We start from the raw sequence: 21,913 nt of genomic DNA, 5'->3' as shown, positions 1-21,913 counted from the left end.
CGCCTCAAGCATCGGCATGGGGGCAGCACAAGCGTAACAGGTGGATTTCGGCTGAACTGCGGGGTACAGGAGGTTGCTGCTGTTCTCGTGTTTTCACACATTTGTGTTGGGACATGTTTTTTATGAAACCACTGCCTACTCTGAGAAAGCCTCCCAAACTCAGTCTCCCGGGATGATGCATGTCCTTTTGTTCCGGACAACTTCACCCAGAGATGTGAAAAAGACACCAGGGTCAATTCCAATTGGTCACTCTAGCTCCATGACCTGTGAGGTCACCGGGCCAATATAAGGCCAGGTCTCCCCCGATTTGCTCTCTTTCCACAATCCTTCCAAGGAGGAAGGCTGCCATCCTCTCTTCCTGCAACGCCGTTGGGTGAACCCTGGCTGCTCCAGCTCACATCTTCTCTTCCCATCCAACGAAAGCAGCGCAAGGGTGCAGCTTCCAGCTCATCTCATCAAGGAAACCTCCTGTCGAACCCAAGCTCTACCAAAGTCCTAGCAGCGACTCGATGTCCTGCAGGGGAACTTCAACCAGCAACTGAGCTGCACAGCTCAACAAAACCACGAAGGCAGAATCCATACGACCAACCAGAAGACTTCACTGAACTGAAACTTTCTTTTCCCTTTTCCTCGGATGGGTAACACAACTGGGCTTAATAATTATGCTAGGCTAAGCAAGACTGTTTATTCGATACTGTGTGATGTTTATGAGTCTGATACGTGTTGTGATATTTTGGGTTATAAGTTTTTCGAAAGTGGGGTTAGTTTGTAATGCTTATCACGCTCTCTCTTTGCATTTCAGTCTACACTCTTTGTCTAACTTAGCATCCACACAGACAAACGCATATCTCTTCACCTAGTTAAAATCTTCCCCCGCTACCGGTCGTCAAACAACTTCAGAAGAAGGGGGGGGGGGGGGGGGGGCTGTTACCTTAAAGGTGGTCAGCGACCATTTTGAAAGCATGCTGAGGAAGGTGTGACATTTTGGCCAGTCGCCATTTTAAGAGCACCCTGATTAACATAGACACACACACTCACATACATATCTTTATTAAGTTAGCACGTTGCTAGTAATTTGTGTTTTTATACTTTATTATATTCATAATAAATGTTTTTCTTTCACAAAGGTTTGCTTAATTAATGTTGCATAAGTGAATTTTGCCCAACCTCTACACTGTCAGGAACTCCTTGTCCTTCAACTTAACTAACTAAGTTTCTGTCATACTCACAAAGATCTTAAAAAACCTTAAATTGAACCTGAACCTGCAGAAACCCTGAAGATGCTGCTCAGCTTTTCCAGCTCAGATGGATACAAACAGTGTTGAAGGGAGTTTTATTGCATTTGAACAGAACTTAAAGAAAACAACAGTACAACAACAAATGCTTTAATTTATCCTCCATGTGACACCGGCCCGTTCATCTGGTGTTTACACACATTCATGCTGCCACCACATTTAAGAGGCCGCCATGTTTTCCTGTGGGAGATGAGCAGCTTTGAGAAAACATTTCCTGCTTCCCTCTTTTTTTAAACTGATCAGGTACATGATTAAAAAAACAGGAAGTGGATAACGAAAGGAAAGTGAACTCTAGTTTTCAGAGACTGGGTTTAGTTCTTGACTCGATCCTCAGCTTCTCTCTTATGATCCCACGTCAGACTGGCTTGTGCTGACGTTACTCAACTTGCGCTGCCTCTCCGGGCCGCCGCCGCCGTTAGGAGCACCAGGCTGGTTTCCTGCTCCAACCTGCTCCACCTCTTTGGGTATGTGGCTCAGCACCGTGTTGATCAGGTTTTTGCGGAAGCTCTGGCTGAGGAAGTTGTAGAGGATGGGGTTGGCGACGCAGTGGAAAAGCGACAGGCACTGCACCACGCTGTAGGAGAAGTAGAGGCCCTCTATGGTGTTGCAGCTGAAGATGTAGGGGTTGAGGATGTCAATGACCATCAGGAACACCACCAAGTTGTAGGGCAGCCAGCACATAACGAAGACCAGGGAGTACACGTGCACCAGCCACACGTCCCGCCGGCCCTGCACATCCGGAGTCGCCTTGACTGCTCGAGCGATCAGCACGTTGCAGGTGATGATGACGGCCGCGGGACCTATGAACTGGAAGATCAAGTTCAGGTAGTGTAAGCAAACAAACCACTCGTCGTAGTTGTGCTCGGGAATCAAGTAGCAACCCGGCTCGTCCCACTCCAGAAGGTCCACATGGACGTTCTCAAACAGGGCCAGAACAAAAGAGAAGAGCCACAGGCCTCCGCAGAGCAACCAGCGCCGCCGGCCCACCACAGGGAAGAGGGCTGGAGACGAGGGTCTGGTCAGGGACAGGTAGCGCTCCAAGGTCATGCAGGCCAGGAAGAGGGAGCTGCTGTAGAAGTTGACCACGAAGATGAGGTTGGTGACCTTGCAGAGGAAGCGGCCCCACACCCAAACCTCGCCCATGGTCACCTCCATGAGGTAGAAAGGCAGGATCCCAATCACCATCAGGTCCGACAGGCTCACGTTGATGACGCAGAAGAGAACCCCGTTGGCGGAGTGGCGCCTGCTCCAGTTCACCCACACGACCAGCACATTCTCCAGCAGGCCCACCATAAAGATGAAGAGGTAGAGCAGGAAGAGGGCGATGCGCCTGTAGTCCACGTCCAGCTCGATGGTGCACTCGGAGACGAACCACGGCGTGCCGTTAATGTAGCCTGAGTGGTTGTGCTCGTCGGCCATGGTCTGGAGCGAGAAGCAAGAAAAGAGGAAAAGTGTTAAGACTTTTCTTTGTGGCTTAATCGAGGAGGAGGAGGAGGAGGAGGAGGCAGACCTGCTCGGCTGAACTGTCACAGAGGTAGAAAAACTAAAACCACAACAGGTTATTAAAAGTTATCTCACAACCTACAGCGAACGTTTCACAAAGTAAACCTGCTTGTTTGTAAGGTTGTGTGTCTCTCGCCCTGTGTCGATGATTCTTCAGATTTATTCCTCGTCGTTAGCCTCTCGTCCTCAAACTCTAATATTACTCTTCTGTCACTTTTTACCGTTTGTCTACGGTGCAGAGTGAAGCTAGAAACTTTTTGTTCATCCCACCTGGTTTATCTGCAGTGAAGATCTATTATAATCTCTGTTACTGTTCACGGGTGAACTGGTCACTTGTTGACTATTTCAGAGTCCTCTGACCCAAGTCCACAACAAAATATTACAAAATAAAAGATCAGTATTTCACCCAGATCCAAAGCACTGCAGCACAGAACTAACTTCAGTGCTTTTACTTCGTTGACTAATTGCCAAACAGGAAATGATTCTATGAATGTCGTGACGGAGATCAGCATCTGTGAGACTAGAGAATGTGTCTCACTCCGATATGATGAATTAAAAACAGTCAAATAATCAAAAGGACCAAGTCGAATCTCCTCTGATGTGGTCGAGCTCCCGAGGATCTGCCAGCAGACGCACTTCCCTTTTGTTCCCGTGTTAAAGGTAGAAACAGATTCTAAAACCTTGAGAAATAAAGAACTTGGATTTTACCGTACCTTGTTAAGCGTACTGAAAGATGAAGAGGAGCAGGTTCTGCCCGAGGCCTCTTCGTCGTCTGGAGGGTTTTTAATGTTCCAAGCTTGTGGAAGCAAGAGGACTCCTCTGAAGCTCTGATGTGGATTACTATCTGAGCAATCAAGCAGCCTGGAGTTCCTACCCTCCCATTTCTCATAGACACACAAACACACACACACACACACACACACACACACACACACACACACACACACACACACACACACACACACACACACACGCACGCACACACACACACACACACACACACACATCCAACAGGACATCCTCAGTCAGTAGTGGGGGAGTGGACTAGAGTCCAGTGACGTCCACACAGCTCAAAAGACTCCACTTGGAAAGAACAGTGTGGTGGATATTTGACCTGTGAAGCGTTTAGATATGAATTATCTTTTGAGTTAAAGCAACAGAAACACAAATATCACAATTATAAGAATTCACTTTCTGATTACTATAAATCACACTTGTGACAGGAATCATGGGAAGCAGGAGGGATTTGTATCAGGTAGAAACAGACATGGATGTTCTCACCCACTGGGGGAAGTTCTGCTCTCTTCATCTTCATTTCCACGATCTGAGTGTTTCTCTTTGCTCGTATGGAACTCAGAGGAGCTCGGTCTCAGTCGAGTCTTTGTTCTGCGTCGGTCGAGTCTCATTATGTTTGTGTGAGAGGGATTTGACCCCTGCTGTGATCACATGACCCAGAAAAGTTACTTTTGTCGAACAAATTGCAATTTAGATTTTTCACGTGAAACACAGGAGTGCGTACTGGTGAGTGATGACAGGGAATGATGACTCCTCCTTTTCGTCCTGATTCAAAAACTGGAGTAATGGTTTTAATGGCTTCAGTTTGAAATGGATATTGCTGTTGGGAGGGCCGGTAGTCGGGTTAAGGCGTTAATAACTACAGGTTCAGCAGCTTTTATTAAGCCAACGTCATGTTTGCCTTGAGCGCACAGTGTCTTAGGGATTTCCTGTAGGGCGGAGATTTATCTATTTGAGATAAAAAATGATTAGTCGACGGCATTGAAGGCACCAGATGAACCGTTCTCTGCGCTGTAACAGAAAAAACACTTTTTTTATGCAGGCAGTTGGGGGGGGGGGGGGATATAGTATGGATGCATCCTTAGTATTTTTCCAATCTGAAGCATTTTTTTTATTTTTAGCAAAGAGACCTTTGTCTTTCCATTCTAGTTTCTAACCTTTATCAAGTGAGATGTGCGCTGGAGTCTCGGACCTGACACATTTCAGACTGTTCTCTGATCAGCTGATAAACACACACACTGATCTGTGTCACAGCATAAATGTGTGATCACAGGTTCATCCTTTCTGCGTTCGTCTGTCAACCCTTGTTTTTCATATGTGATATCAGGACACATATGAACATTTGATGTCCAATGCAGAGTCCTCTCGCATGTACTGTGTATGTGTGGGTCAGTGACATGTGGTGTGTCACCTTCCTGTGTGTGTGGTGTGGGTGTGATACTGTGTGAGTTCCCAACGCTCCCTCCCGGCCCCCCTCCTCCAATCCACCTGAGCAGCTGCACCTCGTTCCTCCGGACACTCCCTCTCCCGATGTCCCTTCTGTCCACACCTGTAGCAGGGGGGCGGGGCCGCCTCTGCTCCGTCCTCTGAACCCCCTCTGTTGAACCGGTGTCCTCTGCTTTATGAAACCACTGCCTAACCACTGCCTACTCTGAGAAAGCCTCCCGAACTCAGTCTCCCGGGATGATGCATGTCCTTTTGTTCCGGACAACTTCACCCAGAGATGTGAAAAAGACACCAGGGTCAATTCCAATTGGTCACTCTAGCTCCATGACCTGTGAGGTCACCGGGCCAATATAAGGCCAGGTCTCGCCGATTTGCTCTCTTTCCACAATCCTTCCAAGGAGGAAGGCTGCCAGCCTCTCTTCCTGCAACGCCGTTGGGTGAACCCTGGCTGCTCCAGCTCACATCTTCTCTTCCCATCCAACGAGAGCAGCGCAAGGGTGCAGCTTCCAGCTCATCTCATCAAGGAAACCTCCTGTCGAACCAAGCTCTACCAAACTCCTAGCAGCGACTCGATGTCCTGCAGGGGAACTTCAACCAGCAACTGAGCTGCACAGCTCAACAGAACCACGAAGGCAGAAACCATACGACCAACCAGAAGACTTCACTGAACTGCAACTTCCTTTTCCCTTTTCCTCGGATGGGTAACACAACTGGTCTTAATAATTATACGAGGTTAAGCAAGACTGTTTATTCGATACTGTGTGATGTTTATGAGTCTGATACGTGTTGTGATATTTTGGGTTATAAGTTATTCGAAAGTAAGGTTAGTTTGTAATGCTCATCACGCTCTCTCTTTGCATTTCGGTCTACACTCTTTGTCTAGCTTAGCATCCACACAGACAAACGCATATCTCTTCACCTAGTTAAAATCTTCCCCCGCTACCGGTCGTCAAACAACTTCAGAAGAAGGGGGGGGGGGGGGGGGGGGGGCTGTTACCTTAAAGGTGGTCAGCGACCATTTTGAAAGCATGCTGAGGAAGGTGTGACCTTTTGGCCAGTCGCCATTTTAAGAGCACCCTGATTAACATAGACACACACACTCACATACATATCTTTATTAAGTTAGCACGTTGCTAGTAATTTGTGTTTTTATTAGAGCTGTGAAAAATAACGCGTTAACGCGTTATGATTAAATTACCCGATTAATTCGTTTTTTTTTTTTAACGCATTTAACGCATGCGCAGAAGGACCTTCCAATTCCGCCGCCTCTGCACTAGTCGCCGCTTCTTTTGCACAATGTGTCCGGCGAGTGACGCCGGGTTCACACCGGACGCGGAAGCGACGCGGAAGCGAGGCATAAGCGCAGCGCCAATCCTCTGGCTCCCACCCACTCCCATGTTAAACCACAGCGCTGAACACACCGGAGGCTGAAGCGTAGCGTTGTGCCGCGGCTGCCTAGCGCCGTGAAGCGATCGTTTCGGCGTTGAGTCTATTTTTTCCGCGACCAGCCAAGCGCCGGCGCGCCAGGGATTAGCGCTTACGCCACGCTTCGGCGTCGCTTCCGCGTCCGGTGTGAACCCGGCGTCACTCGCCGGACACATTGTGCAAAAGAAGCGGTCAGCTTTACTGTCAGAGAATTTGAACAAGTTAGTTTGCCTCACCAACTGGCTAAAGACCGAGTAGCTAAGAGGGCCTTTAGAGGCATTAGATTGTATCACGGTGTGGTTAATGGTTGTGTGACAAAAAATATAAAAAATGTCAACCATCCTATGGCTAAGAAGCTCAAATAATTTCTGTTTGATTTAAAAAAAAAAAGTTTTATTCAACCACACAATGGCTAAGGAACCCGAATTCTGTTTAGGATGAAGATTATATTAATGTTCCATATGGAAAAGCAATGATAACTGCTGAAGAACTGCTGAGTTGCAGCACAAAAGAAAAGTTAAATGTCATAAATCTTGTTTTCACAAAAATATTCCGAAAAAATCGGTAATGTGATTAATCATGATTAATCCATAGAAACCTGTGATTAATTTGATTAAAAATTTTAATCATTTCACAGCCCTAGTTTTTATACTTTATTATATTCATAATAAATGTTTTTCTTTCACAAAGGTTTGCTTAATTAATGTTGCATAAGTGAATTTTGCCCAACCTCTACACTGTCAGGAACTCCTTGTCCTTCAACTTAGCTAACTAAGTTTCTGTCGTACTTCACAAAGATCTTAACAAACCTTAAATTGAACCTGAACCTGCAGAAACCCTGAAGATGCTGCTCAGCTTTTCCAGCTCAGATGGATTCAAACAGTGTTGAAGGGAGTTTTATTGCATTTGAACAGAACTTAAAGAAAACAACAGTACAACAACAAATGCTTTAATTTATCCTCCATGTGAAACCGGTCAGTTCATCTGGTGTTTACACACATTCATGCTGCCACCACATTTAAGAGGCCGCCATGTTTTCCTGTGGGAGATGAGCAGCTTTGAGAAAACATTTCCTGCTTCCCTCTTTTTTTAAACTGATCAGGTACATGATTAAAAAAACAGGAAGTGGATAACGAAAGGAAAGTGAACTCTAGTTTTCAGAGACTGGGTTTAGTTCTTGACTCGATCCTCAGCTTCTCTCTTATGATCCCACGTCAGACTGGCTTGTGCTGACGTTACTCAACTTGCGCTGCCTCTCCGGGCCGCCGCCGCCGTTAGGAGCACCAGGCTGGTTTCCTGCTCCAACCTGCTCCACCTCTTTGGGTATGTGGCTCAGCACCGTGTTGATCAGGTTTTTGCGGAAGCTCTGGCTGAGGAAGTTGTAGAGGATGGGGTTGGCGACGCAGTGGAAAAGCGACAGGCACTGCACCACGCTGTAGGAGAAGTAAAGGACCTCTATGGTGTTGCAGCTGAAGATGTAGGGGTTGAGGATGTCAATGACCGTCAGGAACACCACCAGGTGGTAGGGCAGCCAGCACATGACGAAGACCAGGGAGTACACGTGCACCAGCCACACGTCCCGCCGGCCCTGCACATCCGGAGTCGCCTTGACCGCTCGAGCGATCAGCACGTTGCAGGTGATGATGACGGCCGCAGGACCTATGAACTGGAAGATCAAGTTCAGGTAGTGTACGCAAATAAACCACTCCTGGAAGTTGTGCTCGGGCATCATGTAGCAACCCGGCTCGTCGAACTCCAGAAGGTCCACATGGACGTTCTCAAACAGGGCCAGGAAAAAAGAGAAGAGCCACAGGCCTCCGCAGAGCAACCAGCGCCGCCGGCCCACCACAGGGAAGAGGGCTGGAGACGAGGGTCTGGTCAGGGACAAGTAGCGCTCCAAGGTCATGCAGGCCAGGAAGAGGGAGCTGCTGTAGAAGTTGACCATGAAGATGAGGTTGGTGACCTTGCAGAGGAAGTGGCCCCACACCCAAACCTCGCCCATGGTCACCTCCATGAGGTAGAAGGGCAGGATCCCAATCACCATCAGGTCCGACAGGCTCACGTTGATGACGCAGAAGAGAACCCCGTTGGCGGAGTGGCGCCTGCTCCAGTTCACCCACACGACCAGCACATTCTCCAGCAGGCCCACCATAAAGATGAAGAGGTAGAGCAGGAAGAGGGCGATGCGCCTGTAGTCCACGTCCAGCTCGATGGTGCACACATAGACGAACCACGGCGTGCCGTTAATGTAGGCTGAGTGGTTGTGCTCGTCGGCCATGGTCTGGAGCGAGAAGCAAGAAAAGAGGAAAAGTGAGTGATATCTGGAGTCTAGATTTTTCTTTGTGGGTTAATCGAGGAGGAGGAGGAGGAGGAGGGGGAGGAGGAGGAGGAGGGGGAGGAGGAGGAGGAGGAGGGGGAGGAGGAGGAGGGGGAGGAGGAGGGTGAGGAGGAGGAGGAGGAGGCAGACCTGCTCGGCTGAACTGTCACAGAGGTAGAAAAACTAAAACCCCAACAGGTTATTAAAAGTTATCTCACAACCTACAGCGAACGTTTCACAAAGTAAACCTGCTTGTTTGTAATGTTGTGTTTCTCTCGTCCTGTGTCGATGATTCTTCAGATTTATTCCTCGTCCTCAAACTCTTCTACGATCTTCTGTCACTTTTTATCGTTTGTCTACGGTGCAGAGTGAAGCTAGAAAACTTTGTGTTCATCCCAACTGGTTTATCTGCAGTGAAGATCTATTATAATCTCTATTACTGTTCACAGGTGAACTGGTGTTTTTTAAACACAAGTCACATGTTGACCATTTCAGATTCCTGAAAGATCAGTAATTCAGCCAGATCCAAAGCACTGCAGCGAGAGAACTAACTTCAGTGCTTTTACTTTGTTGACTAATTGCCAAACAGGAAATGATTCTATGAATGTCGTGACGGAGATCAGCATCTGTGACACTAGAGAATGTGTCTCACTCCGATATGATGAATTAAAAACAGTCAAATAATCAAAAGGACCAAGTCGAATCTCCTCTGATGTGGTCGAGCTCCCGAGGATCTGCCAGCAGACGCACTTCCCTTTTGTTCCCGTGTTAAAGGTAGAAACAGATTCTAAAAACTTGAGAAATAAAGAACTTGGATTTTACCGTACCTTGTTAAGCGTACTGAAAGATGAAGAGGAGCAGGTTCTGCCCGAGGCCTCTTCGTCGTCTGGAGGGTTGTTAATGTTCCAAGCTTGTGGAAGCAAGAGGACTCCTCTGAAGCTCTGATGTGGACGACTATCTGAGCAATCAAGCAGGCTGGAGTTCCTACCCTCCCATTTCTCATAGACACACAAACACACACACACACACACACACACAAACACACACACACACAAACACACACACACACACACACACACACACACACACACAAACACACACACACACACACACACACACACACACACACACACACACATCCAACAGGACATCCTCAGTCAATAGTGGGGGAGTGGACTAGAGTCCAGTGACGTCCACGCAGCTCATAAGACTCCACTTGGAAAGAACAGTGTGGTGGATATTTGACCTGTGAAGCATTTACAATGTCTGAATTATCTCAGGAGTTAAAGCAACAGAAACACAATTATAAGAATTATAAGAATTTACTGTCTGATTCCTAGTTCTATCAGACAACTCACGTTTGATCATGTAATATATTTATTACAACAGATTTCGTGTTTGGCGTCTAGGCTCCAACTTAATCACTCCCCCATATGATTACACAGGAATGATGGGAGTGATGAGCAAATACTTGTAACCCCCCGTTGGAGCCTACAGGTGGATGCTGGGCCTACAGGTGGATGCTGGGGTGGTGGAGGGACTGTAGCAACAGGTAGCCATACTGCAGCAGCAGTGCGAGCAAGAGGGGTTGATGGGAAATGTCTCTCTGGTTAAATAGACCACCTGATAAGGTGGGTGTGTATTTATAGATGGTTGTGGAGATTGAGGTATATCACATGATGTATGTCACATGATGTATGTCACGTGATTGGCGCAGCGCAGCTCGAGTTGCCTGCCAGAACTAGCTCGCAGGCGTCGCCATATTTCTGTCAGACAACTCACGTGTGATCATGTAATATATTTATTACAACAGATTTAGTGTTTGGCGTCTAGGCTCCAACTTAATCACTCCCCCATATGATTACACAGGAATGATGGGAGTGATGAGCAAATACTTGTAACCCCCCAAAACTGCACATAGTCGGAGCCTGACGTACGGATCGGTATCTGCTATGTGTGCGCCATTCACCGCTGCGGTGTGGCCATTCTCCGTAGGGGCATTAGCCTGCAGGAGAATATGCTAACTAGTGAACCTGTTATGTGAGCCATTCACCGCCGCGGTGTAGTCATTCGCTGTAGCCAAATTGTCTGCGGGGGAATATACTACCTGGTGAGGTTCCCTATACGGGAATATAGTGAACTTGGCACATGGCAACATATGCACCGGAATTTCCCCTTTAAGCCCAGCAAACCATCTGAAATGCAATAAAATAATCAGTCTGCAAAGCACATACAACTTATTCACTCACATGTTTTGTTTGTATCGCCAATATTCAAAACATGATTCGTTTCATCGGGCTTAACAAATGCGACATCCTGTCCTTAACCCTCGACAAGAGTAAGGAAAAACTACCAAAAAACCCCCATAAACAGGGGAAAATGTAGAAACCTCAGAGAGAGCCACATGTGAGGGATCCCTCTCCCAGGATGGACAGGAACAGATGTATGCCACGGCAAGGGTGCAATGAATCCCTTGGCATTGTTCGCATTGTATCGTCACCATTTGAGGGGATGAAGGCGCGCCGAAACATGCCTGTGACTACCCCGGACGCAGAGACGTGATGGATCCCGAGATTTGACATGCAACAAAGGATTTATGCAGCGGAGATTACATATTAAAATATCAAGGCTGCAGATGATGTTTGAGAGTCAATATTCCTTCTTGTGGTGTCCAACATAGCATGAGTAGCATTGATGATGGAGTGTTGCAGTCCTAGCGGTGCCACATCTTAGTGAGTGCGGGGACAGCATCCAGGTGTTAGGCCTCAGCTCTGGCAGGGATGGCGAAGCTTTGAGGAGATCTCGTCATGCATTTTCGACCATTGATTGGTTGAAGAGGGATGCAAGCGTTTGATCATAGAGGAGAAAGAACAGAAAGCAGTATTATTCTTAACAATGATAATTCAGAAGTCTCGACAAGATCTATCAGACTTGTTGTGAACATGTGTTCTTCTAAGACTAGAGAGGATAAGGTCATGTAGAGGATTAAATAAGCGTCCTTGTCAGATTTCCTATTAGACTGCTTCCGTTATCGTATACTCTGACTCACCTTGACAACAATTCAGTAATAAGGAAATATAAAGCCAAGGTAAATGTTAGGTAAGACTGTCATCATTGAGGATTCATAGCTTTTCTATTGTAGCAGCATTGACACATGATAAGGTTATTGGTTCTTGATCTATTCACTGCTCTGTAGGAATTGGATGAATACCATGGGGTCAAGACGCTCGGGTATGGTTGGACAGATGGGATTTCCCTCTGCTTAAACAGACCGCCTAATGCGGTGGATGAGTGCTGTGGCTTATTGTGGCAAGTGAAGTATGTCACCTGATATATGTCACATGATTTATGTCACCTGATGTATGGCACATGACTGAAGCAGCGCAGCTCGAGTTGTCTGCCAGAGCTAGCTCGCTGGCTTCGCTCCATTTCAGTCCGACAACTCACGTTTGATTATTTATCTTATTTATTACGATATTTATTATTCACAGTAGAACATGTTTGTGTTTGGCGTCTAGGCTCCAACTTAATCACTCCCCATATGCTAACACAGGAATGATGGGAGTGATGAGCTAATACTGTAACCCCCCAACACTGCACAGATTTGGAGCCTGACGGATGAATCGGTATCTGTTATGTGTGCGCCATTCAACGCCGCGGTGTGGCCATTCTCCATAGGCGCATGCCTGCTGGAAAATATGCTACCCAGTGAGCCTGTTATGTGTTCCACGCCACTGCGGTGTGGCTATTCTCCATAGGCGCATGCCTGCTGGAGAATATGCTACCTAGTGAGCCTGTTATGTGTTCCACGCCACTGCGGTGTGGCTATTCTCCATAGGCGCATGCTTGCTGGAAAATATGCTACCTAGTGAGCCTGTTATGTGTTCCACGCCACTGCGGTGTGGCTATTCTCCATAGGCGCATGCCTGCTGGAGAATATGCTACCTAGTGAGCCTGTTATGTGTTCCACGCCACTGCGGTGTGGCTATTCTCCATAGGCGCATGCCTGCTGGAGAATATGCTACCTAGTGAGCCTGTTATGTGTTCCACGCCACTGCGGTGTAGCTAATCGCCATAGGCGCATGCCTGCAGGAGAATATGCTACCTTGTGAAACTGATTATGTGCGCCATTCACCGCCGCGGTGGGGCCATTCTCCATGGCGCATGCCTTCAGGAGAATATGCTACCTGTGAAACTGTGATGCGCACCATGCACCCCCGTGGTGTGGTCATTCGCTGTAGGCACATTGTCGCGGGAGACTATATACTGCCTGGTGAGGTTCCCCCCAACTGCCCTGGCTGTAGGAGAATATATTGTGAACTTGGCACATGGCAACCTATACCCCAGAATTTAACACTCTAAGTCCAGCAAACCACCTGAAATGCAACAATTTTTTTTTTTTTCCCTCTGCTTCAACAGACCTCAGAGTGACAATGGGAGCCACGACAACTAGGGCTGCACAATTAATCGAATTGCATGATCGTCAGCGATATTGACATTTAAAATGCGTGCTTTGCTACATATCCAATCAAGCGCTTTTTCGACTAACATTCGCTAACCACCAGAGGGAGAACAAGATGGGAGTTGTCATGCACACACCCTGCAGCGGTAGCCAGAACAAACGTTTTGTCTGCAGCCAGTTCCGGTATTTCTTAGAAGAGTAGAGACAGAGAGTAGCCATCACGGTGTCGTGTGAAAGGTAAATCAATTATCAGGAGCAGAAGGCCAGGCGCTAGTCCTTCGAAAAGGGTCATCATCCGTTGTTTGGTAGTTTTGGAATTTAGGGCAAGTGATGATAACCAAGAACAAATCATGCCAGAGTACGTTTAGAGTTGTGTTTGCGCCTCATAGCAATACAACTACCTTGTTTAACCACCTGAAAAAAAACAACCCACAAACCATAGTACAACAATTGCATCAAGGCCAAAGCTAACATTACCTCCCTGAATCTCCGTCCATGTCCAACGTCAACAGAGAAAACCATAAACCACCATGCATGGTGCGACGCGTATCCATCCCCTTCCCGAAGACACACTGGAATAACGGATGCGATCGCATTTCATTTGGCCAAAGACTGGTGTCCCATAAATACTGTGAGCAATGATCAAGCACAACAATGGAGCCGTACATGTCCCTGACAATTCACTGCATCGATTGTAATTTGCAATGAAGAGTCGATGCTTACAGACGTCATTTTTTCCCATAAGAACCGACAGGAGAGTCGATTGCCCAGGACCTAATGAAAGATGTGTACATTAGCTGGAGTGTAGCACAACATGGAAGTGAAAGCAGTGTTCTTGTGCATTTAAACATAAAAATGCTATAAAAAATATATTGTTCCTAAAATGTATGAATAATCATGATATTAATATTGATCTAAATAATCGTAATTATGATTTTGGCCATAATCATGCAGGCCTTACGACAACGCTGCGCACAGAAGTGTTGTGGTGTCTTGACACAACAGTAAACCACCACTCTCTCACATCCAATGAAAGATGTTCAGAAATTTTCAAAGAAGGTTTCCCGAGTCGGACATCGCCAAGACGTTCATCTGCGGAAAAGAAAAACCCGGGTACTGCTCAGTGTGTCTATGAACTGTTTCTCACACCACAAGTAGATTATGACCACCAACAGTAGATTCTGACATATTTACTTCCTCAAAGTGCACCAGATTGTAGTCGACAATCCGAAGACAAAATAGTTGCCCGCGAATTTAATATTCGATCATTCGTTAGTTACCTCATAGCGCGTGTTATTCGCGCAGCTGTAATAAACTTTGTTTTACCGGAGGTGCTGATGGAAGTAGCTGAGGAGTGAGCCATCTCACTCCCTTCCTATCCCTGAAACTCGGGCATGTGCAATGCGACAAATATAGCACATGGCACGTCCGTTGCGAAATCATCGCATGCCAGAAGTCATAAGAAAGTCATATATACAAGTTATTTACAATTATTGCATCCAACATCTATGAGGGCCCATTTGAGGGTTCAGTATCTTGCACAAGATTGAACCCCAACCTTTGGTTGGAGGAAGACCACTCTACCCGCATATATATTATATTATATAATTGAATGTTTCCGGAATAACAAAACATATTACCTGCTAGCATTTGATTCCTTTGGGAAAGGTACTGTTGTCAGGAGACAGGAGCTTCAAACCCATGGCTGGAGATTGGACTACAACTCCCACAATCCTGCTGGAGTGACGTACCAGGAAGTACTATAGCACGAGCCGGTACCGTAGTTTTGTTTACATCACGTGCAGGGAAGATGGCGTGTGATTCGAGACTGAATTGTCTCATTCATAACGTTCAGTGCAGACTTCATTCAGCAGAGGAGACAGGATGAAAGCCCCAGCGGATCCAGGCGCGCTTCCTCTGCCTCCGAGGGACAACATCCCGCGGTGAGGGAGAAGTTGGTAGAGCAGAGATGTCCCGGGAAGAATCCGTCAGCGAAGCTGCCGTCAGTGACGCTGCCACCAGCGTTTGTTCGGCCTCACGGAGCCGCCTTCAGCCAAGAAGTAGTTGAAATTAACTCGTGGCTCAGACCGGATGAATTAAACGCTTCGGGTGCGCAGGAGTCGTGGCGCAGACGCTTGACGTCCGATTCACACGTAGTGAATCTTGAAGGACCGAGCCGAAATTTCGGAAATAAAGCGAACTTTTTCGGAGGAGGAATCACTCGGATTGAGAGAGACAACGACCCACGGAGGAACAACGGTCACTTGGTCAACGGCTGAGACGCTGTAGCAACAGGTAGCCATACTGCAGCAGCAGTGCGAGCAAGAGGGGTTGATGGGAAATGTCTCTCTGGTTAAATAGACCACCTGATAAGGTGGGTGTGTATTTATAGATGGTTGTGGAGATTGAGGTATATCACATGATGTATGTCACATGATGTATGTCACGTGATTGGCGCAGCGCAGCTCGAGTTGCCTGCCAGAACTAGCTCGCAGACGTCGCCATATAAATCACACTTGTAACAGGAATCATGGGAAGCAGGAGGGATTTGTCTCAGGTAGAAACAGACATGGATGTCCTCACCCACTGGGGGAAGTGCTACGGTGGCTCTGAGAGCTCAACGAACAGCAACTTAAGAAAACACATGCAAGTTGACAAAACACAAGCAAAGTATGAAAACATCTTCATCAAGTTCACAACACAACACAACACATTACAGAAACGCGCTGCAAGTAGTGAAACGCGCTGCAAGTAGAGAAACACGCTGCAAATAGAGAAGAAACGACAACGGAAATATTTCCAGAGGACAGCTAAAAGTGATGGACACTGCTGCCATAGCAGACACAAAAACGTCCAATAGACCATACAACTTCGTTTCCACACAGGGGTCAGCAAGCCGCGGCTCTGGAGCCGAATGCGGCTGTTCAGCCCCTCTGTGTGTGTGTGTGTGTGTGTGTGTGTGTGTGTGTGTGTGTGTGAGTAGCGAGCGCACCGAGTCCCCGACCCCGCCCTCTCGCTCAGAAGAGGGGGAAAATGTCTCTTTCGACAGTAAAGGTTTCCTACCCCTGCACACTATGGACAATACATTGCCTCACAAACAGGGGCTTGCTTGTTAGCGCTGTTTATTCAGTTTAACAGGAGAAGACAGCATGTCTCTAGATCGGATCATCTTCCGTGATCAGAGCTCACTGGGGCTCTCTCCGAGCGAGTGGGCGGGATCGGAGCGCCGGGACCATAGGCCGGGACACACACACGCACACGCACCAGGGCCGGGTCTAGACAGGCATGTATGAGGGGGCAGCCACAAATCTTGAGGGGGCATTGTGCCTAACCCTAACCCTAACCCTATTTAGTTTGAGGGGGCACAACATTTATTTGAGGGGGCCAGGCCCCCTCTTGCCCCTGCCTAGACCCGGCCCTGACACGCACACACACAAACACACACACACACGCCTGCTCCTGGTATGATACGATGATGATTTAAAAAATGAACGTTCACGTTAATAATATGAAAACTGACTCGTTAAGTTCAGCGTTTGCGAAACATATGCACAACGCTGTACTGTACAGCCACTGCAGAGGGGCTGAAGAGCCGCCTGCGGCTCCAGAGCCGCGCGTGGCCGACCCCTGTGTGGAACCGAAGTTGTATGGTGTATTGGACGTTTTTGTGTCTGCTGTTGCAGCAGTGTCCATCCCTCTTAGCTGTCCTCTGGAAACACTTCCGTTGTCGTTTCTTCTCTATTTGCAGCGCGTTTGTCTATCTGCAGCGCGTTTGTCTATTTGCTGCGCATTTGTCTATTTGCTGCGCGTTTCTGTAATGTGTTGTGTTGTGTTGTGAAATTGATGAAGATGTTTTCTTACTTTGCTTGTGTTTTGTCAACTTGCATGTGTTTTCTTAAGTTGCTGTTCGTTGAGCTCTCAGGGCCACCGTAAAGTGCTGCTCTCTCCATCATCATTTACACGATCTGCGTGTTTCTCTTTGCTTGTATGGAACTCAGAGGAGCTCGGTCTCAGTCAAGTCTCATTATGTTTGTGTGAGAGGGATTTGCCCCCTGCTGTGATCACATGACCCAGAAAAGTAACTTTTGTCGAACAAATTGCAATTTAGATTTTTCACGTGAAACACAGGAGTGCGTACTGGTGAGTGATGACAGGGAATGATGACTCCTCCTTTTCGTCCTGATTCAAAAACTGGAGTAATGGTTTTAATGGCTTCAGTTTGTAATGGATATTGCTGTTGGGAGGGCCGGTAGTCGGGTTAAGACGTTAATAACTACAGGTTCAGCAGCTTTTATTAAGCCAACTTCATGTTTGCCTTGAGCGCACAGTGTCTTAGGGATTTCATGTAGGGCGGAGATTTATCTATTTGAGATAAAAAATGATTAGTCGACGGCATTGAAGGCACCAGATGAACCGTTCTCTGCGCTGTAACAGAAAAAACTCTTTTTTTATGCAGGCAGTTGGGGGGGGGGGGGGGGTATAGTATGGATGCATCCTTAGTATTTTTCCAATCTGAAGCATTTTTTTTATTTTTAGCAAAGACACCTTTGTCCTTCCATTCTAGTTTCTAACCTTTATCAAGTGAGATGTGCGCTGGAGTCTGAGACCTGACACATTTCAGACTGTTCTCTGATCAGCTGATAAACACACACACTGATCTGTGTCACAGCACAAATGTGTGATCACAGGTTCATCCTTTCTGCGTTCGTCTGTCAACCCTTGTTTTTCATATGTGATATCAGGACACATATGAACATTTGATGTCCAATGCAGAGTCCTCTCGCATGTACTGTGTATGTGTGGGTCAGTGACATGTGGTGTGTCACCTTCCTGTGTGTGTGGTGTGGGTGTGATACTGTGTGAGTTCCCAACGCTCCCTCCCGGCCCCCCTCCTCCAATCCACCTGAGCAGCTGCACCTCGTTCCTCCGGACACTCCCTCGCCCGATGTCCCTTCTGTCCACATCTGTAGCAGGGGGCGGGGCCGCCTCTGCTCCGTCCTCTGAGCCCCCTCTGTTGAACCGGTGTCCTCTGCTAGTTGTTGGGTGATGGTGCATGGTGGAGGATGTCTGTGAGTCTTGAAGTGTCTGGTTCATGGTCAGGTCTTTTGGTCTTTGTCGGGCCTTGTAGTTTTCTTCAACATGCAGAGCACGTCATTGAACTTCAGTCAGTTTTGCTTCGCTGTCGGCTTCTTATCAAGGACAGAGAACATCATCACACCACCTTGTCCGGCCGCCTCAAGCATCGGCAGGGGGCAGCACAAGCGTAACAGGTGGATGTCGGCTGAACTGCGGGGTACAGGAGGTTGCTGCTGTTCTCGTGTTTTCACACATTTGTGTTGGGACATGTTTTTTATGAAACCACTGCCTACTCTGAGAAAGCCTCCCGAACTCAGTCTCCCGGGATGATGCATGTCTTTTTGTTCCGGACAACTTCACCCAGAGGTGTGAATAAGCCACCAGGGTCAACTCCATTGGTCACTCTGGCCCCATGACCTGTGAGGTCACCGGGCCAATATAAGGCCAGGTCTCCCCCGATTTGCTCTCTTTCCACAATCCTTCCAAGGAGGAAGGCTGCCAGCCTCTCTTCCTGCAACGCCGTTGGGTGAACCCTGGCTGCTCCAGCTCACATCTTCTCTTCCCATCCAACGAGAGCAGCGCAAGGGTGCAGCTTCCAGCTCATCTCATCAAGGAAACCTCCTGTCAAACCAAGCTCTACCAAACTCCTAGCAGCGACTCGATGTCCTGCAGGGGAACTTCAACCAGCAACTGAGCTGCACAGCTCAACAGAACCACGAAGGCAGAATCCATACGACCAACCAGAAGACTTCACTGAACTGCACCTCACCGGCTCCGGGGAGAGACGGGGGGAGACGGCCCGGCTCTGGCCCCGGCTCCCCGGCTAGCGTTAGCTCGCCAGCTAACCCCAGCCTCTCTCCGGGGAGACGGCGCCGACGAAGCCGGGCCGGTGAAGCCCGGGCTCCACCGTCTAGCGTCAGCGTTGGCTGACGCTAGTGTTAGCTCGCTGCTGCTACCCATCAGACTTCTAAAGGCCGGCGCATGCTTCTGCAACTGCTTCGGCGGCTTTTCACGCAGCTGTGTCGTAGGACTCTTTGTCATTCATGCTTCCCCAAGCTTCCCCAAGCGTTGCGCCTCTTACAAAGCAATTCCCCGCCAGAACACTAGGCGGAGTAATGTTTTTTGTCGAAGACAACCTTAGAGACGCCTTCTTTCTTCTTCGTCGATTGTTTATTTACATCGCCACGTCGGCTTCTCATAGTCTTTATCTTATATGTTGGAGACATTTCATTAAGACCCCAAGGAGCCATATCAACTGTGGTGAAATGGACATACGATGGGTCCCTTAAATCTCAATCGTCACCACGAAGTCAGATTGTTTAACGCTACGATGCTGGAAGCAGCCGTCAATCAGTGGTAGAGATGTTTTTCTTTCCAAGGTCCCGGACCTGAGTGATATCGACCTGCCCTGGTATGAAGTCAGTGATCAGCCGACTCACATCAGGTAGGAGTCAGAGGACCCAACTGTTTGATTCAATTCACTAAATCGTGTGCCTTTTAATGCAGATGCAGTGAAGAGATGTGTGTGTGTGTGAACTGAGTGTTTAGTGAATTCCCAGTAGATTAGACCCAGACTCAGCTGGAGGCCTCCTGGCCAAATGTTCCATCACAACCCTCAACAGGGCCACACCTGAACTCGACCTCGGGGTTTGAAGCTCAAATGTTGATATGAACAGAATCATGTCGCAGGGCTGTGATCCAGGTTCACACGTCATGTAGGAATCTTTCGTTCCACACGTCTCCAGCTGGTCAGCAACTGAAAAGACAAAGATCGTTAAAATCAGGGACCATTGCTGCCATTGGGAAACAGCCACTTCCTCTTCCCAGTCTGACACCATGACGCAGGAGATTTGAATCCAACGCTCCAGTGAGCAGAATGAGACATGACACTACTCAGCCAGAATGTTTCTGAGATGAAGAAATACACTAAAAAGACACAATGACAGTCACAATCACAATAAAAATCTGATATATTGCTAGGAAAGACGTTAAATCCCGAGAATAAAGTCGTAGATTTCGGCTGCGTGTCCCGTCAGCTGGTGAATATCAGGAGATCTGTCTCCTGTGTCAAAATGAGGAATGTGCAGCATCTTGTTAAGTTCAGCTTCATTAGAAGTTTCACGAATTAGTAATTACTGGCTCTTCTCACTGCTTATCTCCTACAAGAATGTTATTTATTCTCTCTATCCTGTAATTTTATCACTTTCTTCCAAATAACAACTTTATTCTCTTCATATTACAGCATTTTTCTGAAGATCTTGGAAATGTTTCACTGTTTTATAAATTAACAGAAGTAGAGACAATTCCCTGAAAAGTACAATATGTCATTGTACACGAACAAAAGATGAAATTAAACTCATTCTCAATGTCACCGAACTCACACAAATAAAAAGGTCAGTATTTGCATATTTATTTTTGTTCTATTTATATTGTATTAATCTTTTTACAGCTTTCTCTCTTTTATTGAGCTCTTTCTGTCTCTTTTATTTAGATTTAAACCTGATTTTAACTTGATCTCTTTTAGTGTTGTCTTCTCTGTCCAGCACCTTGACTCTTAACTCTACTGATAAATAAACTTTCAAACTTGCTTTGAACGTTGCTGTCGTGCACGTACGGATCTTTTATACAAAGTCCACTTCATATAAACTTTTATATTGCAGTTCTTCATTTTGAGACACATGTTCCTAATCTCTGTTTTTACCACATCACTGGACCATGTTCCCTCTCTGCATAGGCACAATGATTTCATCTCACTGACCCAGTGGAGACCGTGGAAAGTGTCCCAGTGAAATGAATGAAGCTCCTCCGTGGTCTGGTGTGCACATGCTGGTGAGGATGCTACAGACAGACACAGTGAGAACAGGCAGCACATAGCAGAGGACAATACCAGGAAGCCCCCCCGCTCCCTGAGCCCTGATCCACGGTGAGTGACGCTCAGTGAGGAAAGAGGCTCTTTAACCTGGACGTGCACACACATCCTCAGCCTCACGTTACCTTCTATCGTTTGCTTCTATCTCATGGAGACATGAGCTTTTGAACGAGCTCAGGCAGGTGTAGAGAGAATTGCAAAAATCCAAACAAGAGGATTTCTTCTCTATGCTGAGGTTTGAGTTTCCCGAGCTGCAGAACTCACAACTGATGTGATTATGTAATTCACAGTCACTGGGTTCTCTGTTTAGTGTCAGAGGACCCAGGTGCATGGAGGTGCACGTGTCAGGGCCGAGGATCAGGACCTCCGTCTCGTCAATATTAAGCTGCAAGAGGTTTTGAGTCCTGCAGCATTTTCTATCCAGGATTTCAATGAAGCCATTGAGCAACAGAGCTGCTGGTAATAAACTGCTCAGAGGTCATGACAGAGGTCAGCGTCCCACCGAGCGAGTGCAGGAACGTTTGTGTTGGCCACGTTTCACACTGATTAACAGCCTCTGCAGCCCGTCAGCAGTTTGTAGCTCAGCAGCACTTCTCCCTGCTTCTGTCTCATCCTGTCTCCGTCCCATTGTCCTGGTCCCTTCACTGACCAGCAAGACGAGGAGGAACCAGTCAGCAACTTCTGTCTCTTCGGATGAAACAGGAAGGAAGAAGTCAGCAGAAAAA

At 47.4% G+C, this 21,913-nt stretch overlaps 2 protein-coding genes across 2 annotated transcripts; both read right to left on the bottom strand.

The window, feature by feature from the left end:
• Positions 1–1,316: 1,316 nt before the first annotated feature.
• Positions 1,317–3,709, bottom strand: LOC128442432 (G-protein coupled receptor 182). Its single transcript, XM_053424892.1, has 2 exons — positions 3,512–3,709; positions 1,317–2,717 (listed from the first exon to the last, which is right to left on the bottom strand). The coding sequence occupies exon 2, from the start codon at positions 2,712–2,714 to the stop codon at positions 1,638–1,640; it is 1,077 nt and encodes a 358-aa protein (XP_053280867.1). The 5' UTR covers positions 2,715–2,717; positions 3,512–3,709; the 3' UTR covers positions 1,317–1,637.
• Positions 3,710–7,344: 3,635 nt separating this feature from the next.
• On the bottom strand, positions 7,345–9,990 carry LOC128442431 (G-protein coupled receptor 182). Its single transcript, XM_053424891.1, has 2 exons — positions 9,609–9,990; positions 7,345–8,745 (listed from the first exon to the last, which is right to left on the bottom strand). The coding sequence occupies exons 1-2, from the start codon at positions 9,930–9,932 to the stop codon at positions 7,666–7,668; spliced, it is 1,404 nt and encodes a 467-aa protein (XP_053280866.1). The 5' UTR covers positions 9,933–9,990; the 3' UTR covers positions 7,345–7,665.
• Positions 9,991–21,913: the final 11,923 nt, after the last annotated feature.

This window comes from Pleuronectes platessa, chromosome 6, assembly GCF_947347685.1.
Source record: "Pleuronectes platessa chromosome 6, fPlePla1.1, whole genome shotgun sequence".
Classification (NCBI taxonomy): Eukaryota; Metazoa; Chordata; class Actinopteri; order Pleuronectiformes; family Pleuronectidae; genus Pleuronectes; species Pleuronectes platessa.
Note: the sequence above shows the minus strand (reverse complement) of the source record. Positions and strands in the feature narration are given on the sequence as shown.

What these genes read in the sequence shown, in the direction of transcription:
- LOC128442432 (XM_053424892.1), bottom strand. Translation starts at nt 2,714, where the DNA reads ATGGCCGACGAGCACAACCACTCAGGCTACATTAACGGCACGCCGTGG.
- LOC128442431 (XM_053424891.1), bottom strand. Translation starts at nt 9,932, where the DNA reads ATGTCCTGTTGGATGTGTGTGTGTGTGTGTGTGTGTGTGTGTGTGTGT. An exon ending in CTTTCAGTACGCTTAACAAG is followed by an intron (nt 8,746 to 9,608) that starts GTACGGTAAAAT and finishes TTCTCGCTCCAG; the next exon opens with ACCATGGCCGACGAGCACAA.